The sequence below is a fragment of the Semicossyphus pulcher genome, unplaced genomic scaffold, assembly GCF_022749685.1.
Source record: "Semicossyphus pulcher isolate SPU_LCO1_2020_fin unplaced genomic scaffold, fSemPul1.0.p SCAF_22, whole genome shotgun sequence".
Classification (NCBI taxonomy): Eukaryota; Metazoa; Chordata; class Actinopteri; order Labriformes; family Labridae; genus Semicossyphus; species Semicossyphus pulcher.
The window spans coordinates 19509023-19531556 of record NW_027211696.1 but is presented as its reverse complement, the minus strand read 5'-3'; the positions used below and the strand labels follow the sequence as shown (position 1 = coordinate 19531556).

The 22534-nt window shown below is 44.2% G+C and overlaps 1 protein-coding gene across 1 annotated transcript in view; it reads right to left on the bottom strand.

Annotated features, from left to right (window-relative positions):
- Positions 1 to 22534, bottom strand: part of ttc28 (tetratricopeptide repeat domain 28) — a 132687-nt gene that overhangs the window by 48887 nt on the left and 61266 nt on the right. The window contains exon 3 of the mRNA XM_069673605.1: positions 9722 to 9869. Coding sequence (XP_069529706.1) covers positions 9722 to 9869 — 148 coding nt within the window. The remainder of the gene's footprint in view (positions 1 to 9721; positions 9870 to 22534) is intronic.

Here is a 22534-nt window from a genome sequence, read left to right as displayed (position 1 = left end):
GATGGATGGATGGATGGATGGATGGAAGGACGGATGGATGGATGATGGATGGATGGATGGATGGATGGATGGATGATGGAAGGACGGATGGATGGATGGATGGATGGATGGATGGATGGATGATGGATGGATGGATGGATGGATGGATGATGGATGGATGGATGATGGATGATTGATGGATGGATGGATGGATGGATGATTGATGGATGGATGGATGATGGATGGATGGATGGATGGATGGATGGATGGAACGATGGATGGATGGATGGATGGATGATGGATGGATGGATGGATGGATTGGCTAGACGATGGATGGATGGAACGATGGATGGATGGATGATGGATGGATGTAACGATGGATGGATGGATGGATGGATGATGGATGGATGGATGGATGGATGGATGGATGGATTGGCTAGACGATGGATGGATGATGGATGGATGGATGATGGATGGATGGCCTAACAGTTTCACATGTGTCTGTATGTTGATGCTCATCAGGATCAGACATGTGTCCGTGCAGATGGTTTCATAATAAATAATCAGGTTTGTTTTCAGGAACATTTTCAGGAACATTTTCAGGAATATTTCTGCCTGATTTTGTCAGGAAAAGTGAAATTCTTTCATCAGAGCACAAAATCTGCTGGTCAGGACAAAATAACTGATGAGTGAGCATTTTTATAATTACATGTTGTGCAGAGATGAACACACAGAAGAAGAAGAGGTGACAGTTACATTGAGATAGCTGTGAAAACGCTGGGTTTGCAGGAGGACGGGGAGGACGACGGGGGCTGACACATTTAGACTGCTGTGAAACCCTCAGCAGACAGCAGCCAAACAGGAGTGTGAAATGCAGCTGAACGCCGCCTGGAGACATCAAACTGAGCTTATAGACGGTGACTGTGTGCCAGGTTTGGAGCATTAAAGTGAGTCTCAGGGGCAGAGGATGCATATGTTCTCAGATGTGTTTGTATTTGTGAGCAGGCAGCAATGATCAGAGAAGAGACCAGAGAGGAAGAGCGGAATAAACCCTCAGGAAAAAGAGATAAGTTGACTCCTCTTTAGCTAATGTGTCATCATAAGGTCACAGCCAACAGTGGTTTATTTTTAGCCACATTAGCTCGATGAATTACCACTTTGATATATCTCAACCTCTACAATAAGGAATGATATTAAGAGCAGATATTCACGATCTTTTGAAGATGGTTGCTACATATCACCTTGTGTTTGGCACATAATTAGGAACACATTCAGGGTCCTCAGAGGAGGAATCCTCTGGACTTTGGTGAGCTTCTGATGTTTCCACCGTGAGGGAAATCACATCTGTGGCTTCTGAGATGCATCTCAATAATTATTGGATGGAAGAAAAATATACCGTGCGTTCACGAACACAACCGGCTGCGTCATGAACGTAATTGTTCACATACTTGTATCTGCACTACGCGTGTTACTGGAGGATACCTCTAGAGGGCGCACCAGAGAGCTCAGGCTGTATGCAACCACTGGGATGTAAACAACAGACACTTGAGGAGGTTACTGTTCTGTTCATTCTGATGAGCGGTGGACTGAACACACCGTCAGCACCGTCCCCGCTCCGTCTCTCCAACATGTTCCTCCGTGCGTGGACGTAACGGCCCCGGACTTGTTCCCATTTAGTTTTGCAGGTTTCTTATCTGTCTAACTTATCTGTCTGCAGCTGTTTGACAGGCATGTTTGTCTCTGTGCAGGGGCAACGACACATCATACAGATGTGGATCATTGTGGACTTGGTCTATCAGCTTGTCTTCAGAACTTTCTGCCCTTGTTGTCCCTGCTGCTGTGTTGACCCTGTCACATCCCCTCTGCCTCTACACTGCCCCGACTGCTCGTGCGACCGCGCAGCATAATCTTTGAGGCCGTGCACAGCCGACGCTCCAAACAGACGCACGGGACGCGTGGCAACTATCATATGCACGCAAAAGCGTAGTTAAAAGCAAGTATATCTCCGGCCTAATAGAGAACAAAAACAGTAAAGAGTTTTCCAGTATTTATTTCCCATTTTAAAAACTACTTTTTGAAGTTCCTGTATTCCCCAAAAGCGTCCTGCTCCTGGGGCCGGACTTTTGAAAGGTGGAGTTTGAAGCGCTCCACATCAGTGTCTGGTCAAACACAGGCCTTGAGGCTGCTAAAAGCTGTGTGCTTAATGCATTCATGAGCGTATGCAAGCACCGGCTCTTTCTGCTGTCATTAATATTAGAACAAAGAAGGGGAATTTCTTTTAACATGGTGAAGAAGCAGTTGAGATGTTGCACTTCAGATAAACTCTCCTGACGACATCTCAAAAACAATTCTGCTTCACTGACGTTCTGAATCATCAGCAGCTTTAAATCTGCTCTCAAAGCTCGTAAAGACTCCAACATGTAACATTTCTAATCCGACTTTCAGGAGACCTGTAGGTGCGCAGGTGAAGCGTGCAGTTGTTGCTCCATCAGTAAATCATTTCTGGGTGATTTGAGGGAGAACCGGAGCCGCTGTTTGGTCCTGAGGGGGTTTCAGTGATGTAGAGCAGAGAGGGAGCAGAGCTGTGACCTCCCGATTTCAACACCTCTGCTGCTTTATATTTGTATTCTACTGAATCTGTGTGGACGAGTGTGCTGATGCCAAAGAGTCGAGCATGTGAGCAATTACAAAGATCATGTTTTTACTCTATTGTGCAACAGTCTGATGTTTCTTGAACGACCCTTTTGATCCTCCAGTGGCACTGGTGTTTTTGCTTGTTGTCATTTCTTGGAGTATTTCCAAATGCATCTCATCTCTACAATCTGTACAACATAAGCTAAAAGGTAAAGTAAGTCTATAAACCAGAATTATTGATAAAAGTATTGAAAATGTGTCATAAAGATATTTTTAAAAAAATCATTTTTTCTTCCAATTTTTCTTCATAAACACAAAAACCTTTTAATACAAAACAGTTCTGAGTGATTTACACAATAATTGAATTCAAAGCTAAACTACATTAAAACTTAAATGTGATTTAGTGACTCAGACGACATTAATGGGTTTGATTTTTGTGACAGAAGGCCACAAACCTGAAATGAAACAGCCCCTTCAGCCTTCTGACCCTCCGCTGAGCTGCTGTCACCTCCTGCTGACTCTCAACCTGTCACATCTTTTATTACTATATGTACAACGAACCTCCCATCCATTCATCTTACATCTAAACATGGTTCAAATTCAGTCGTTCCTCAAAGTTAACTTATGTCGCTGATCTTCTAGTTAGGGTTGGAGCCAAAAGGTTGGAAGGTATATGCTCTCAAACGACCTGTAGGGGACGTTTGGGGGGAACTGTGGAGCTTCTTTGAGCGCTTAACCGTCAGGTCGTTTGTGCTTCTGCTTACCAAAGAAAAAAATGTGTTTGGGCTCATTACATATGTATTTTATAGTGACGTAAAGTAACTTTCAAAGTAAAAGATAAACTTAATCTCACACAGGGGGCGGCTGAGGCTCAGAGTGGGAAGAGTGGGTCGTCTCTGCAGGACACTGAATCTAAAATTCCTCCTGAAGGTGTGTAAAGGTGTGTGAATGTGATTAGTACTGATGGGCAGACTGGATCTTTGCATTCATGTGTATGAATGTGCGTGGAAAAGGGTGAACGTGCCACAGGATTATCACGATACTTGAATTTCAAACTTTGGTACGATACGAGTAAAAAATAAACGATACAGGGTACCTGTTTCGTAACCACGGCAACAAAAACTAGAAGTGTGAACTGGTGTCTGTGTCTGCAGAGGGTCTGCCCTTCAGCTGTGTTTCTATTCTTCTTCTTAGTCTGCTGTTTGGGACGTTTCTGGACGTCCATCGCTGGGCAGAGGTGTGGAGCTCAGCCAACAGTCCACAGGTCGGGGCGACATGAGAACATGCCTGTCTCTCTGCTTTGCTCCCTGTCTGTCTCTCTGCTCCGCTCCCTGCCTGTCTCTCTGCTTTGCTCTCTGTAACTTTGGCATCTTTATGAGACGTGAAAGGGACTCCAAAACATCTTAATGTGCCGCTCTGTGAGAACAGTCCGCTGTGTCGCTGCTGTATCAGAGCTGCAGGTGTGACGGAGGGCGGAGCAGACAGACACACATTCGACTTCAGCCTATAAAATCTAATCCCTGTCCCTTCCTGCGGGGTCGCACGGAGGTGTAGGCGTGTTAGTTTGTTTAACCGCTGTGAAACAATCTCTTCACTTCCTGTCTGTGTCGCTCGGCCACAGCTGCTCTCTCTCTTTTGCTGGCGGCAAGCTTTGGGCTGAAAATCTGACTGTGGATCTGTTGTCATTCAAAGCTTTGGGACCTTTTGGTGCTATCGAACATAACAGAGATTGTTTCTCTTTAAAACACGTGGTATCGAAATCCAAAATGACTGGTAGCTGTGTTTTATTGAGGGAGATGAAAATGACACCATAAATCTCCCACGCTCATGTTTCATGATTCATTCAGCCACTTATATTTTGGCTTGTTTGCTCCAAAAGTCATAAATGTGTCTTGTTTTCCTTCTTTCAGCAGCTGAAAATGTTTCCTTTTGCACTTTGTTTGGTCTCACTTGTTTAGTTTCACTTCAGTGCAGAGATTTACTGCAGCTGGACTTCTCAGCTCGTCTTAGTAAACACCACAAATGACATGAAAAAGTGACGTGGTTACATCTTTCACGGCTCCCATCAAAGCTCATTTTAGACGGGCTAACTAAATATCTCTCCCACCTAACTTTCTGATGCCCTGCAGCTCCTCAACCTATGAAAAAGACATCAGCAAACTCAACAGGAGACAGATACCCCAGAGGAGGCCGCCTTCTTCCACCCTGTTAACACTGCAGCTCCCCCCCTCTGTGCTCTCTGCTTCTCCTCCGCCCGACATGCCGCCCTTCCTGCTGCTTACCGAGGCATGAAGACTCAAGTGGTAACGCTTGATACTTGGCCTCTTCGCTTTGAAGCTTAAAGGAGATCTGAGTTTTTGGAGGTTGAAGCCCCTGGACAGCAAAACAACCTCCCACAGAGCATCAGAGCTGCAGAGTAAAGCTGAGCAGTAAATTAGGGAGGACTTAAATACGCACTGCATCTCATACCTGCTTCAACTGCGACCTAAAGAGTTTTTCATTGCGATGCTGCTGCTAAAGCTCGACAACTTTAGTTTGCTGTTTGCTCATTTAAGACTCAAGACCCTCTTTCACACCTGCTCTGCACTTATTGTCTAGGTGAGCTGCATGTGTGAACTTTTTGACCCCGACTTTTTCCTGCAGCCTCCCAGTAAAACGTCAGGAAGAAGACGGGTGCAGCCGATGTGTGAACGCAGCAGGTAATACTCGAGGGGTAGCTCCATCACTCCATCCCCTAAGGCCTCAACCTCGGCGTCATCCTTAATCAGTCACCAAATCTGCTTTTTTACCACCTCCCTAACATTTCCAGACTCCAGCCATCACTCTCCGACACCGTGGCAGAGAGCCTCATACATGCATTCATCACCTCCCGCCTGGACTACTGCAATGAAGTCCTGTCTGAGGTTCCCAGCAAAGCCCTGGACAGGCTCCAGTACGTTCAAAACTCAGCCGCACAGGGCCCTAGCAGCACATCACCCCCACTCTCATCCACCTCCACTGGCTCCCCGTCAAGTCCCGCATCACCTATAAAATCCTCCTCCTCACCTACAAGTCTCTCCATTCCCTCGCCCCCCAGTACCTAAAGGACGTCATTCATACCCACAGCCCATCCCGGAGTCTGCGGTCCTCAGATGCAGGCCTGCTCTCATCCCTCACTCTCGCCTCCGAACTGTTGGGGACCGAGCCTGGACATTTTGAAAAACACCCTCAAAACCATCTGTTCAGCATGGCCTTTGGGCTAGCGGCCTCGGGTCCCATGAAAGGCGCTATATAAGTCTAAGTTATTATTACTATTAACCACATGTTAGTGTTTGTTCACTAAACTACTTTAATCTGCTCACCTCGCTTCTCTTCAGTTGTTTCTCCCCACACACCTTCGCCTGCTGTCACCTGCACACAGCAGCTCTCTTTGTTTCTCTCTTCCTACATGTGTCTGATCTGTTGACATCATGAGCTGCACAATTAAAAAAAGTCGCCCAAAAAACACAACTCGTATTTTTCACTCGTGATTCTTTTTTCACAGCAGCAGGTGAGCCGCGCGTGGTGGAGGCTCGTCGTTAAAGATGTTTAAACCTAAATGTTTAAACTATATATGACATATATATGATGGCTATATATGACACCTGAACTGCACAGCTGCATTTAAAAGCTTTTAAAATAGCACCATAAGAAGGTCCATATTTAACACGGACGTACAAGTAGTCCTCTCTCTCTGTATGTGTGTGTTTCTCTGACGAGTGTGTGGAGACGCTGCTTGTGACAGGTACGGACGGAGGTTGTTTAGTAATCACTTAATCGCCCAGGTATATTAACACTAACATGTTTTGAGCGTTGAGACAGTAAAGCCCCTTTCCCACTGGTCCAAAAACCCGCTAACACTCAGCTTTTTTGCTTAGTGGGAAAGGTTGCAATCTGCATTCAGACCCAGGTCACATGACTCTGCAGTAGACCCGGGTAATTATCGCCTCGGCTCTGATCCGCATTGACAGGCACACAAAACCTGTGTCATCACGCTAATCCCCGCCCCCTTTCCGGCGCAATGCTATGCTCTGACATACCGAAGCCAAACCCTCTCTATCGCCCCCTGCTGACTGGCTGCAGTATAGCTCATAAAGCCCGCCTCCTCCATGTTAACAGATGGGACATGAGTCAAACTATAAAATCAAAATACATTTTTCTCCAACATGGTTTCTGTCATTATAGTTAGTTCTTATCATGCTGATTTATGTCCAAGTGTTCATTTTTCTGACAAGTTTACTTTTAATTAGTTATTTGATGCTATAAAAAGGGGGTGTGGCCTCATGATTGACAGCTCTGTTGACAAATGGGGCTCCTGCAGCGTTCTGTTCCTGAGTAGCAGAGTAGAGGAGGAACGGCGAGAGGAGACGTAACTAACACTAACACTACAGTCATTGAACTTTCCATACCTTTGGACTTTAACCTCAGACCAACACAAGAAGCTGTTCTGCTGTTAGACACGCTGGTGAGCAGGATCCTTGCTGTTTTTCCATTAAGTTAAATGTTTGTTTTGGTTAGGGGAAGTGGCTGCGGCGGCTCAACAGTCTGGCTATTTGGGCATCGATTCCGTACAATGAGAGCAGATGGAGAAGCATCGTCCATCTATATATAGAGTCACTGCGTCAGACGGTGACGCAGCAGAAAAGAGACAGACAACAGGATACTTTGCTGGTATTGGGAAAGGAGACAATCGGCATCTATGAGGGGTCTTCTGAAAAACCTGCGTCAGCGGGGCATTAGAGCTGCGTTTAGCAGAGATTAGCAAAGTGCTGTTTGAGTGGAGCCCCTGCTTGGTCGCAGAGGAAACCCCATAGCTCACATGTACACACATTTCTGTTTTACAGTATATTTCATGCACTTTAGGTTTTTGGTTTTAGAAAATATTTACTGAGTTGAAGCTATTTTTAGTGACAAAGTTAGATTTGTGTTTCTTGTAAGTTCTTTGTTATTCAAACTGAATCAGTGTATAAAAACATTTGACCACAGTTCTTGCTGAGGAAACAGAATCCATCATTCATATTATTTTTCAGGGATGAACCCAAAGCAGTGTTCATTAGGTCAGTTAGCACTCGCCTCGCGCTCGGTAAGCCCCACCTGCATCGACATGCACTACCTCAAAGGGAAATATTGTGAATGCTAAACCAGCCGAGCCCTGCAGTGTGAGAACAGATGCAAAATTCCACGTGCACGTCTGCTGCAGCTTGCCAAGTAGAAGACTATATTCCCCAGCAGCCGTATTGCTCTCATTCTGATACAGCTGAAGGGCAAAAAACATAATCCTGTGCCAACTCCAGCCTGCAAACCAGCCCTGATTGTATGCACTCCTCCTTCATCTCCTTATGCTGTTTAGACCTGCACATTAAAGTGCACTGAGAACTGTGGGGCGGGCAGATCAATGACACACAAGAATCCACCTTGTAAATATTTAATCTCGAGCTCCACGAGGAGCTAACTCATGCTAATAAACTCGGCAGCAAAACTAAGAACATTTGACTGTTCTCTGGATTCTTGGGTAAAGACATGCAACCAATCAGAAACGAGATTAAGTTAATGAGAGGATTGGTTTCACAGGGACAGGCCTGTTTAATTCCTCACAGTCAGAGTCGGATGAAAAGATTGATACCAACTTCACGTCTATACATCAGCCATAACTTTATGACCACCAGCAGAGGAAGGGAATAACACTGAATATCTCGTTCCATGGCCCCTGTCAGTGGGTGGGATACGTTAGGCAGCAGGTGAACCCTTTGTCCTCAAAGTTGATGTGTTGGAAGCAGGAAACATGGGCAGGTGAGAGGATGTGAGCGACTTTGACAAGGGACAAACTGTGATGGCTCGACGACTGGGTCAGAACATCTCCAGAACTGCAGCTCTTGTGGGGTGTTCCCGGTCTGCAGCGGTCAGGACCTACCAAGAGTGGTTCAAGGAAGGAAAAGCAGTGACAGGGTCATGGGCGGCCAAAGCTCATTGATGCGCATGGGGAGCGAAGGCTGGCGTGTGGTCCGATCCAACAGAAGAGCTACTGTAGCTCAAACTGCTGAAACAGTTAATGCTGGTTCTGATAGACAGGTGTCAGAACACACAGAGCAGCACAGTTTGTTGTGCTGAAAGCGAATACAATGGACACGTGAGCATCAGAACTGGACCACGGAGCGATGGAAGAAGGCGGCCGGGTCTGATGAATCATATTTTACATCATGTGGATGGTTGGGGGCGAGTGCATCTCTTACCTGGGGAAGATGTGTCACCAGGATGCATTATGGGAAGAAGGCGAGCCGGCAGAGGCAGTGTGATGCTTTGGGCAATGTCCTGCTGGGAAACCTTGGGTCCTGCCGTTCATGTGGATGTTACTCTGACACGTAGCACCTACCTAAACATTGTTGCAGACCAAGTCCACCCCTTCATGGAAACAGGAATGGTTTGAGGAACACGACGAGTTCAAGGTGTTCTCAAATCTCAATCCAAGGGAGCGTCTGTGGGATGTGCTGGACAAACAAGTCCGATCCATGGAGGCCCCACCTCGCAGCTTACAGGACTTGAAGGATCTGCTGCTCACGTCTTGGTGCCAGATACCTCAGCACACCTTCAGAGGTCTAGTGGAGTCCATGTCTCGACGGGTCAGGGCTGTTTTGGCCTCTAAAGGTGATCTACACAATATTAGGCAGGTGGTCATAATGTTCTGGCTGATCGGTGTACAAAGCTCACAATTTTAACTTTACATTCTGTGTTTCTTTTTCATCCGACGAGCTTGTTTTATTTATTTTCTCTTTGTCACTTTTCTCTCCGTGCCTCTCATCTCCGTCTTTGTCACATCAAATGTGAATCCACTTCTTTGTGCGATCACCAGAGGCCTCTTTTTACTCTCTCACATCTCAGTCCCAGGAGTGGGTTAGTGAATAAAACAGAATACAAATTTAAGTGGTAACTAGACGGTTTTTCCCAAGCAGCTACATCTCACTCTCCTTCAACTTTCAAACAGCAGAAGTTGCTGGAGAGGACACAAACAAGCCTCTTGTTGTTGTTCAGAAACAGGAGATAAACAAGGCAGAATGAAAAGACGTCAGTCAGCGTGTGAACTCTGCAAACACACCTCTGAGGGGGGACTTCATGGCGGCCTCCACCATGCCGACCAGCAGCTGGAGACTCTTGGGGTCCTGGGCGAGGCCGGAGGCGAACGCTGCGAGGGCGTCTGCATGGCGACCCAGGTACTGCAGGGCGACACCCTGACGGAAGTAGGCCTGAAAGGAGAAGAAACCAGGTTTAAACGAGGCTCTGATACTTTTCTTAATTGATTCCAAACGTTGCCACTTTTTCGTGGATTGTGCAGCACGGCTAAAGTTATGTACCGTCATTGTGGATTTATATTTAGCCATGAAAACAGCGAGGCTCATATGTCACTGAAATTCCCATTTGGTACACAATAACTAAGATGTTTTTGTTGTTTTTCCTGTAATCTCCTGATCATTTTGATGGTTACTTTTGCATCATCTGGACTAAATGTTTGCACATGTCAGTCATATTTTATTAGCTTTATTAGCTTTTGTATTAATCTGCTAAGAAAAAGTAACTAAAGCTTTAAAGTATAGTGGAGTAAAAAGTAGAATATTTGCCACCAAAATGTAGTAGAAGAGTAACACAAGTCAAATAAAGTGGAAATACTCAAGTACGAAAAATTTTACTTAATCATCGTAATCTCTTGTGAAAGCCCCTTTCACACGTGCAACATTTCCTTGCAATGAAATGTCTGTGCAAAGTGGAGGTGAGCCGATACATGAGCAGATAATAGTCAGTTTCTCTGCTGTATAGTCTTTACTACTCGCCTCAGTTCCCTGTACTATGTTTTCTACAACTGACCCTTTGCTTAGCCCCTCCCTTGAACGGCCAGTGTCCAATCCTACGTTAGCAACCGTAACTAGGTGCGGGAGGCCTCTCAGGCTTTCATAACTAGGAGAAATTGTTGTTCTTAACATGAATTGTCAAGACGTGGGGTGCGAGCTTTTGCCTCGATTGTTATGTCCTCTTCATTCTCAACACTCCGCTGACAAATTATATTCTGGACGTAGCTTTCACATGCGTGTCGTTCTTTCTGTCGACATCGCTCTGACTTTTTGGAACTATTTTTCCCTTTAACATCTCTCACTGTTATAGATGGAAACGCCATAATATTTACAGCTACTGCCCTCTGGGAGGCGCTACAGGACAATTGGCTCCAAAACAACATGCTTCAAAAACAGTTTCATTCCCACTGCAATAAACATTCTGAACTCTGAACGCTGAGGATAAAGAATGGCCCTTATGCATGAAATGTGTTTGTCTGTATGTATATCTATGTTATATGTTTAATGTTAAATGTTGGATCCTGTACGAAGCTGTACTGAAAATAAACTCCACCAGCCTGGCTGTGTGGTTATTAAAGAATCAATCAAACAATCAATGCCGGTGCGAAAGCTTGACAGGCGTAGCAACAGTAACCAAGGGGGGCGGGACTTAGTGAAGGGTCAATTGCGATTGTCTTGTGCAAACTTCCTTATACATGTTGCAGTGATATCAACCCATAAAACAGTCACCATTACAGAAGACTCTTTCTGCATGCTCTTCACAGATGCTCCACCTACACCAAACCGAGTATTCCCAGTAATGAGAGTGCGTCCGACAATATACAGACAATCTCCTGCTGTGTGGAAAGGCTGGTCAGGTAACTGCCAGAACTTGAATGTCCTGAAATTGTCATGAGTGAAAGGAGCTTTACTCACATCCCAGCACTGGCTCAAGGTGCTGCAAGAGGAAACGTCAGGGGATTATGAAAGTGAGTAGGACTCATCCTTTGGGGAACAGGAATGTCTACACAAATGTCTGTCCAACAAATACAACAGTTTATTTTGTCTGAGCCAAAGCGTCGGACCTTCTGAGGATCGAGACTTCATCACTTGAGCTGCTAACATGTCGAAACATTTCACCAACATTCGGTGCCATTACTGAGAACAACCTAATAAAAGAACTTCCTCTGAGTTAAAAGTATTGTATTTAGGTCAAACGGGTTAGAAACACCCCAGAGCTGTTCACAAAACTGGAATAATTAAAACGCCATTGTGCTTGAATGCGAGTCCAACCTGCACAGCACTGATACAGCGTGTAGCACACACGCAAACAGCGCACACTTCATTAGGACCCCTCGTGCATTTCACAGCAGCATTAGAGACAATGAATCATGACATCGAATTCAGGAGGAGGCTCGAGGAGACACAAACACCACTCTTCTTCTTCTCTCGCTGCCGACCAGACTGTAACTTAATTGTCCTGTCTACCTCTCTCTTCCCATTCCCGTCTTCCTCCCTCATTTATCATCCTGCCCTCCCTCCTCCCACTTAAACATAATCTGTCATGACAGAGAATGAATGAAGACAAAGAGAGGAGGAATTAGATTACATGGCAGCTCATGTCCCGCCTGACACTTCCTGCACCCGCACTGTCTTTGTGCTGTCCTCGTCTTCAGACAGCCTCATTGAAACGAATGGAGCCTGGGGTCACGTCTAATCTAATGCATTAAGCCTTTAGTCTCATGTGTTGGTGTTGGAGCAGCATGTGAACAGGCCATGGTGTCATTTAACTGTTGATTAACACAAAGTGGGATAAATGGTCTGTAATTACAGCTGAGAAGCATATCCCTTTAAACACTCGTCACAGAAAGAGTCACAGCTTCAATGATAACACAATTATCTGTATTTTTGTTGACCTTATGCCCCTTTTCTAATATTTCAATTAGGGGTTTTGTTTCTTTGTTTCTTCTCAAAGTTGGGAACACAGGTATACGTTTTTGAGGTGATATCAGATAAGAAAGATGGACTTTCATATAAGGTCATAAATTATCTTAAAACTAGGTTGCAGCTGACTAACATCTAGCTGAACACTAACTGACTACTAGCTTACAACCAGCTGACAACTAGCTGTCAAGTAGCTTAAAGGTTACGGACAATTAGCTTACATCTAACCTACAACTAGCTTGCAACCAGCGGACTACTAGCTTATCACTCGGTGCCAGCTATCTTACTAGCATCTGAGAATTAGCTATCTGACAAGTAGCTTACAACAAGCCGACAACTGGCTAAAAAGTTTCGGACAACTAGTTTACAATTAGCTTATATCTAGCTTGAAACTAGCTGACCAAAACTGACATCTAACCTACAACTAGCTTACAACCATCTGACAACTAGCCAACATTTAGCTTGCAACTAACTGACCAAAACTGACAACTAGCTTACAACCATCTGACAACTAGAAGACAACCGAGTACTAGCTTATTACTAGACGCCAACTATCGTACCAGCATCTGACAATTAGCTATTAACTAGCTGAATAATAACTGACAAGTAGCTTACAAGAAGCCGACAACTGAAAAAAGTTAGGAACAACTAGCTACAATTAGCTTACATCTAACCTAGCTAACAACTAGCTTACAACCATCTAACAACTAGCTTACAACTAGCCAACATTTAGCTTGCAACTAGCTGACCAAAACTGACAACTAGCTTACAACCAGCTGACAAGTAGCTTAAAAGTTCTGGACAACTAGTTTACTAGCCGCCAACTATCGTACCAGCATCTGACAATTAGCTTAAAACTAGCTGAATAATAACTGACAAGTATCTTACAACAAGCCGACAATTAGCTTAAAAGCTACGGACAACTAGCTTAGAATTAGCTGACAACTAGCTTACAATTAGCTTACACCTAGCCTAACAATCACCTCCCTTTGCTCTTTTGCAATTTGAACTGTAAAGATAACCCTTACCAATATCTTAAAATGTTAGTCAACAAAGCACTACTTGGAACGACCCCGCTTACTAGCTGACAACAACCTCAGCTTGCTCAATAAAAGGTTAAAACTAGCTTAACCAGCCAATAGCAAGATACAAATAAGTGACCTAGCTTACTTTATGTTAAAGTAGCTTTTTCGTTGTGCCAAAATAAGTTGTAAACTGAGAATATTTTTAATTTGCTAATTTGTTTGCAGAGTTGCTTATTTAAACACCCAGCCCTTACAAAACATCATTATTATGTCAAACACTCTATTTTTGGTCAACTCCTGAGTGGCTCTACAGCTGCTAAATGCTCAATCATGTTGACAGGCTAGTGGCTAACTAAATCTTTGTGCTGTAAGCAAATGAGCAGGTGGTTTAAAGCAGGTTTTAATAACTTTTTGAGAGAAAACGTCTTCTCTTTGCGGCAAAGAGTGAAGCTATGAAAACCTACAGTAGCGAGAGAAACGAGAGCACCTGCAGTTCAAATAAAGATTTGTTTGTGTTAGCTAGTAGTGGCTAATGTGGAATCAAGCCCAGCAGAAACTTTAGGGTAGTTCCCCCTGAACAGAAGACAAAGAACCTTCTATGTGACAGGATTAAAACCATTTTACATAAGTTGTAGCAGAAAAATCACTCAACTGCTGAAATACAGGACGGCGTCCTCGTTGTAGCGCTCGGCACTGATGCCAAGTGAGCATGCTGAGGAGAGAGAGACAGCCGCCTGGCCTCTGACCCTCATCCAGGCTGGAGAGAGGAGAGCAGCAGGGCTGGACGGGGATGATGAGTCGAGCTGGTAACTGGGGTAACATATGGACACCCCACCTGTCTGCCTCTACCTCTACTTAGCACTGCCTCTCAAATCTGTCGCCTTCACACTGATTTGGCTGCTGTTTGGAGGATGCAGTGTCTTTTATTCCAGTCGAAGTCTTGATTTTACCTTCACTTTGATTGGGGAAGATAATTTCAGTCGGATGAGGATGATTATATCAAAGGAGGAGAAGTTATAATCAAAGCAAGGCGGCTATTATCTCTGCATGACTGCTTTTAAGAATCACAATAGGTAAGGGGTGTGTGTGTGTGAGCACAGACGCATGCAGGTGTGTGTGTCTCTGAGCTTTCCACCCCCATCAACGGTGTAAACATGCCAGATCCAGACAGAAAGTGACAGCAGGAAGAGTCTGCCTCCATCTCCACCTCCAGCCGGCTGCTCACACACATCCTGTCTATTAGCTCAGTCTGGCTACGCTGCCTGCTAAGCTCATACGGGGGGTAGAGTCCAGACAGCGTCACACACACACATACACACACACATACACACACACATACACCAAAACAACTCGTACACACACAAACACACTCTCCGTCTCGTTATTTCTCTTTTCATCCGTCTCTCAGCAGCGTTCTGGAGCACAGTCTCGTTTGAGGAGGGCGTGTGTTTGCAGGTATTTCACGCTGATTCCCAATCAAGCTCTTAGACAGCCTCTTCGATATCAGCTGACAGGCTGGTGTCAGTTAAAGTGAAGGGGTCAATAAAAGGGGCAAGATTAATCCTAGCTCTGTGTCTGAATGTGTCTGCAGATACACTACTTTATTTGTGTGCATATATTCTTTGTGAAGGTGTCTTATTTGTGTTCAGGTGCACCCTGGGAGGCGGATAATCTAAAACTAAGAGTCGACTTTTAGGCAGATATAATTCTTATTTTAAAACAACAATGTTTTAAATAATGTAAAAGTGGTCACTAGTAGTGATGAATCTTTGGAGAATAACTACCTGAATCTGCAGCTCTCTTGGTTTCAGCTTGTTTAGATTAACTACATTATTTTTGTTGGCTCTCATCACTCTTAAAACTGCAATTTAATCAATATTTATCAATGCAATTTAATGCTTCATATGCCGCTTTAAGCCTTTAGGATAAGTGTGGAGAACAGTAGGAAGTCAAGGCTGTATTGTTAATGCAGCTTTACGTGTTTGTAGTTTCTTCTCTCCCATATAGTTGTTGTAGTTGTTGTTATTGTTCTGATGCTCTGTTTGGTGTTTGTTATGCCACAGTCAACCTCCGTTTTTGGCTGACTGCCGGGGTCACCCCTACACATGGGTCTAATTGTGACTGAGTGAGCGACTGAGTGACGGTACTTTCAGAGCTGTAGAGAGAGATAGGGTTGCAACATCACAATGGCGGATCATGGAGCATATTGGACCTCCACTGACGCGACTCTCTGTCTATACGGCTCTGGATACTTTGTTCGGGGAGTAGGCGGGGCTGCTCCTCCGCTGCTCGTCCGCTGTCCTGACCTATGTCCCCAGCGCGCACCTGCTTTCAAACACGTTGTCATCGGCCTCAAAAGGACAGTCCTTGTAACACATTGACCTGATGGGGTCAGCCACATACGAGGTTTTGACCTCGTCTTGTTATTAGATTCGTTAACAATTCAGGAATGTAATCCTGCGTGTTCAACAAACGTTTTGCAGCCCCACACAAAAATTGAGAGCCCAACTGTAAACTACCAAAGCAACCAGCAACCAAACAGGAGAAAGATACAGTCAGTGACTAGAGAATACGAGCAGCGTAAGATGCATCAAAAATTGTTAAAGTATACGGCTATTGTCATATCGACCCGGAGTGGTACCATTGTTTCTTGGTACGCTGCTCATTTCCCACACTCATATCACACAGATTCTTACTTATGTATATGCTACTGCTAATCATGATATGCTGACGCTGTGTGCTGTAGTTATACACAGTGTATGACTTCTTGTGTGCCCATTCTAAGGCCATGTCTACACGTGTACGGGTGTCATTGAGTTTTCCCAAAAAAAACCTGTCCACAGAAGCACGGTTAGAAAAAATGCTCGTCCGAACCAAAACGCAAAAACATGACAGAAACGGTGTCATGAGATCGTCACACCAACAGGCGGCGATGTAACTCAGTCATGCAAAGAAGAAGAAGAAGAATCGTAGCCAATCAAACGTCTGAAAACATCTACCGACGCCTTTGTTCGTCAATATAGCAGACGAGTAACTGTACACATTCATGTAAACATGTAAAAAGTCCTGTTAAGCATCACTGTTATTGTCGCATCCGTCATTTGTGACGCCTCACAAAGGAGATAATGGCGCACGTTTACCCCGTCTACTCGTCTCCATGGAAACGGAGTTTCTTAAAGTCTTCACACTGGCAGAAGTTTGACAAAAGATCTGTTTCAGTGACCTAAAACGGCATTTGTGTGGACGAAAGCTCAAAAGAAAAAGCTACGTGTACGTGTGGACGTGGCCTTTGCGGTCACACACCTTGACTAGTGTTTTCTATAGCAAATAAAAGTGGTATGTCCTTTGAAACTGCTGCACGCCACTCCAATGCAGCTTATGTCGATTCTCTGCTGCCATATGTCGCTCCTGACAACTGGTATGTCACTATACACTCTTGGTTGTCTGCTCATAAGCACTGGGCAAATCGGACAACATTTCCACCCAATAATGGCGCCAGATCAGGAGTTGATCACCAAGGTTTTTATAAATCATCCTGAGGGGGAAGAATGCTGTTCCAGTCCATCCAATTGTTCATGAGACGTTCTATAAAAAACCACAAATGTCAGCCTCATGGTGAAAAAAAGACCAACAAAGTCATTAGAGTTCATCCTCAAGGGATCAGGAACATCTGTACAACATTTCCAGTTTATCTCTATAATGCTTTGTGAGACATTTCAGTCCAGACCGAAGTGGTGGATCACAGATCGGCTAAAAATGATTGGTAGAAAGCAAGGGATGTGCGTTAAACAGAGACATGAAGGACAGAGAGAGAAATACAGCGAGGGAGGTGGTATATGTCGGAGTGTCAGAGCAAAAGGATGCACACCGGATGAACAGATGCTTCAATTACTGCTCGTAACTCACATTAATCGAGAACAGATGGCGACACAAGTGGCGGGAGAGAGAGAGGGTGGGTGCGAGCGAGAGAGGATCACATAAACCAGACATGATAGAGATTGATGTTGTTGCGAAGAGGAGAATCGGCCTCAAAAACACACGGACGAAACCTGAGCTCTGTTTTCATCAGGACGCAGAGCGGATGGACGTTGTAACAGTGTAGAGGATGAGATACTACCTTGAGTCATTTGTTAGAGATGGAGGAAAGAGAGGAGCTTCCTGCAGCCTGAGACGGCTCTATTTTCTTACATAACTAAACAATCAAGAAAACATTATAATCTACCTTTTGTTCCAGAGAAGAAAACACTTGTTTGGCGTCATCATCAACAGATTAGTGTTGTTATTACAGGATAATCCACGCTTGTTGGAGCTTGGGTCTTGCTTTCATGGTTTTGGCATCGGCTAAAATAGGATTTAGCCCAACAAGCTAATTGTTTAATTCTGGGATAATTGGGGATAAAAAGCAGTTGAATTGGGCAGGAAACAAGGAAAGTCAGATGATCAGACAGGTTGCAAACAAGCCAACAGTTTAGCTGGATAATCCAGAGCATTTTATTTGGAGGTCAAACCCAAACAAGCCGTCAAAACGTTGGCAGTGATTGTCGAGGGAAACTGTACGTGCGCACTACAAAAGGTCAAAGCTAACGTCTACAAACAGTTTGAGTCTTAACATCTCTTGTTTGTCCTTCAGCCACATTTTGGGTGTGACTGTTTGATTGCAGTTTTCTTGCCCATTCAGTTTCCTTTTTAGCCATGCCAACTGACCGTTAGCTAAACCCTTGTCCTGTATAGCTCTCCATGTTGGTGTTGAATGAAAGATACTCTATACACAAAGACTTAAGAGAGTGTTGGTGTCTTTTGTGAGGATTACAAACTATTTAAACAACCACTAAAACAAAACTGTAAGGAATGAGAGTTATGCTAGCTTTATCAGTACCTGCAGTCGTGGAGTAACCAAGGGTTGTATCTAAAGCCAACAAGCAAATCATTAGCTGATAACATTGTTTTGTTAAAAATCGAGGTTACATTACAAAAAGCCAAAAGAGGCTTTTCAGAGTTTTTATGTTCTCAGAAAGGTTTTCGCTCTCGGTCAAATGTTTAGTGTACAGTGTGTTTCTTTGTAAAGATGGCCGACATGACAGCTCCCTAAAAGTGAAGCCAAACCTCGTCGGTAACTTCTGCGACTCCTCGTCATCTCAGCTACAAATTCTGCCCGTCTCCATCCAAGCAGCGTTGTAATGGATACAATAAAGACCTAACCACCGTAACACCCTCACTGTTTGCTAACCCTGTCTCCAGCGCGATTGTAACGGCAGACCATAGACTGTATAAAAAGATGGCCGACATGACAGAAAAGTGAAGCCAAACCCTCTCTGTCGCCCCCTGCTGACTGGCTGCAGTATAGGTCATAAAGCCCGCCTCCTCCATGTTAACAGATGGGACATGAGTCAAACTATAAAATCAAAATACACGTCAAATACATGTTTCTCAAACATGGTTTCTGTCATTATAGTTAGTTCTTATCATGCTGATTTACGTCCAAGTGTTCATTTTTCTGACAAGTTTACTTTTAATTAGTTTTTTGATGCTGTCAAAATGATAATTGACAGCTCTGTTAACAAATCAAAGCCAATCTGTTCTGGATTAGCAGAGTGGAGGACGAACTGCGAGAGGAGACGTAACAAAAACAATCACTACAGTTATTAGAGTTTTCATACCTGTGAACGCTAACCTCAGACCAGCACAGAGAAGCTGTTCTGATGTTAAAAACACGCAGGCGAGCGAGATCTTTGCTGTTTTATAAGTTTAGTGTGTGTTTCGGTTAGCGGAAGTGGCTGCGGCAGCGCCACCTGCCAAATAGCTTTCTTATACGCTGCATTTGAACCGTCCATTTGCCTTCCTTCTTTACTATATGGAACACAGGGATGACCTTGCTTCAAACATAACCTAATGTCTAATAGGTTATGCATTTAAGCATAAATCTAGTATAAATCTAGAATTTATCCTTTTACAGCTACAAATCTGAGGCCTACTGTTGTGTCCTTCTGTGTGTCATCAAAGACAAATTGTTTTAGAAAGTAGCATGAATTTTCATCTGTAAATTTTCATGTGGCTAGTGCTTGTTTAGAAGTGATTAAGTCATTATTATCAACAGAAATGATCAGCAAAACTAGAACAATAAGAACCAGTTGTTTCGTAACGAGCTGGACGTGTCCTTTAAGATCTACAGCGCTCTGCTGCAGTCCTCTGACTGTCTTTAATAAACAACAGGGATGAAGAGATGCTGATGTCATTCTGCCATCAGTGAAAAACAGGGTTCATTTTGCCAAGTCAATAGCCCACTTATCCCGCAGTAGGTGATATAAAGTCACGCTGTGTGAGTTGTGAGCTGTGTGCTGTAAACCTCGCAGAGTGAGATCATTATTTAAGAGCCTGAGAGGGTCTGAGGGAGTCATTAAAAACGGCAATCTGTATTGTGAGGACGCCTCTTTGTAGGAGTGAAAGCTCCTTATTATCAGGGTAAAGTATGATCAAACCCAGCGAATTTAAACCAGCAGACCTCTACAGCAGCGAGCACTTACTCACAGTCTGGGAATTAACAGGCCTCTCATCTTCCAGGGCGGCGCGATTCAAACAGGTTCTTCTAACAGACAAGTCGGCCTGTAAAGCACCGTGGTGGGGAAATAATGCTGCTGAGACAGCATCTACTCAGAAAACTGGAAACACATAAGAAACAAACAGCCGCAGAGGCCATTGTGAAAAAAGAAAAAACTAATCGGAACCTGTGAAATGAGTCAATATGAAGAAAAACACACGCAAGTGTGAAAGAGTGGGAGGTGACGGATCGTGGACCTCTTCATAGGTTTCAAAGAGTGCAAGAAGACGCTGCCAAGTTCTGAAACTATAAAGTACACATGCTCATTTTAAAGTAATGATATTTAATTTCTAAAGTATGCATTACAAGATTAGATATCATAAAACTATGCATCAGTATGTGACCTTACTCTTGTAGCTGCTTGACGTGGAGCCAGTTTGATTCTTTTTATATTGGCTGCATCCAAAAGTCCGACATCTGGATTGCAGCCCTCGCTGATGTTGGTCGCACGTACAGTTATGTGTTCGCCTTCATCGTGTCAAGTCTGCAAAGTCGCAGGACTGCACGGTTCTGTAAGCCACTGATAGACAGGTCTAAAGACAATAACAGAATCTATTGATCACCTAGCTGATATTTCTACATCGTTTTGTTTCATGTGGCTGAATATTACTTCTGGCCTACATGTCGTGTTTTTATTAACTATTTAACCAACTCTCTTTATTTTGTTCTTTAAGCCAGCAATTACAAAAGGAGTCTGGAAGAAGCTCTCTTGAGGCCCCTCGTAGACTTGGTGACTTGTGGGTTGGGACGCCCATCAGGAGTCCCCGACGGGCCCACAAAGTCGGCGAGTCTGCAAGAGTCGTGATGTCCAGACATTTTGATTCAGCCATACAGTCACTCAGGGTCTGTGGGGTCATGTGAGGATTAATTAAAGGGCCAGTTTGCCGATTTTCAACCTCAGTCCTATCATGCTATTACAGGTGGCTAATGCCCTTATGGCAGGAAAAAATGCGCTTTGGCTCTGTGCCTTTGGAGGATGCTATCCGCTTCTCCAACGGGCCCCGGAAAACCTCTGACAGACTCGTCATCTGGGAGAGGCCATGGAGCTCATTAAACTACACTTCCTCAATCTAGGACGCCGCCTCCGATGTCACGTCTCGTTCAGAATCGTCAGGTTTGAAATGTAGACTGCAGACCTGAAGATTTTTTAGATGATCCACCGGTATATTCTCATCGTATTTCAGATTCTGTACCGCTCTGAGCCGTTGTTTGCAGCAAAACGGTAGTATTTCACTCCAGCGTCTCTCGCTGGGCCGTTCCTTTCAGAGGGAGACGCGCAATGCATGCTGGGTGTTGTAGGAATGTAGAATGGGCGAAACCACGAGCTGTTTGTACAACTTTCTCCACAGCTATGGCGCCAATTTAAAATATTATTGCTTCTATCAATTACAGAGAACACCAGCTTTGACTGACAGCGGCTTTTTCCAGGGGCGAACTGCTCCTTTAAAGAGCGAAATGGGAAAAATAAATGAGCTTGATTTGTTGGACTTCTCTCTAAGATTTTAGGATTTTTGATAAAAATAATAACCACTGTTTTGATTCAGAAGATTCAGAAGAATTTGTTTTTAAAATAATATCTTCTAAAATCCATCTAAAAAAATAACTTAATTTAACTTTACTAACTTAAAAGTACCATGAAGTATAGCACTTGAATTTCCACAAGGTATTCATGCACCACTTCTATTCATCGACATGTGAACACACACTCTCTCTCTCTCACACACACACACACCAACTGTTCTCTGGTTAATCAGCATGAATATTTATCAACGTTTCACTGGGACACTAGCTAAGATGCAATAATTGAGTTGGAGTGGCCATAACCACTGTTTCCACTGGGACCAATAAAGATGTTACACGACCAGCTGTGGGCTCTCTGGCACAGACCTGCAGAGTCGCTCCGCTGGCTTCACGAGTCGGAGTACTGCAGTGTTAAACTGGAAAAGTGAAAAGGCAGGAGTGCATCCAAGGCCTTTAAATTCATAAATCAGAAGGTTGGTGGACATAAAGAAGAGCGTACGTGTCCTCTGTGTGTGCGTCTGCACTGATGTTAGCATGTTAAGCGCATGTAGCATATGCAGGATCATCAGTGACGCCTCTTGTATCGTATGTTGAGGGACTTCAGGATTCATCTGGAGCCAACAGATTAGGCGCCACCGTCTGTCTGATGATACCCGACCTCTTCCCACAATTAATGTCACCTCTCTAACGTTGTGTCCTCGATCAAACAATGCACACAAAGTAAAAGAAACACACGTATCCAGCCTACTTTAGTGCCAAGCGGCGCTCTCCCTACACTAACACAAACACACATCATTAATTTGGTATCCAGTGTGAGACTGGGCTGCTGTACAGCTTTAAAGTAGTGCAATGTGTATTATACGTGCCTCGTGAGGAAACACTGGACATAACCTAGTTCTGTTGTTCATTTATATTTTATGTAACTGTTTGGCCCACGAGAGGCGAGAATGAAGAGAGAATATCTTCCAAAGAACTGGAAGTGATTTCAGTGCATCTGTGTG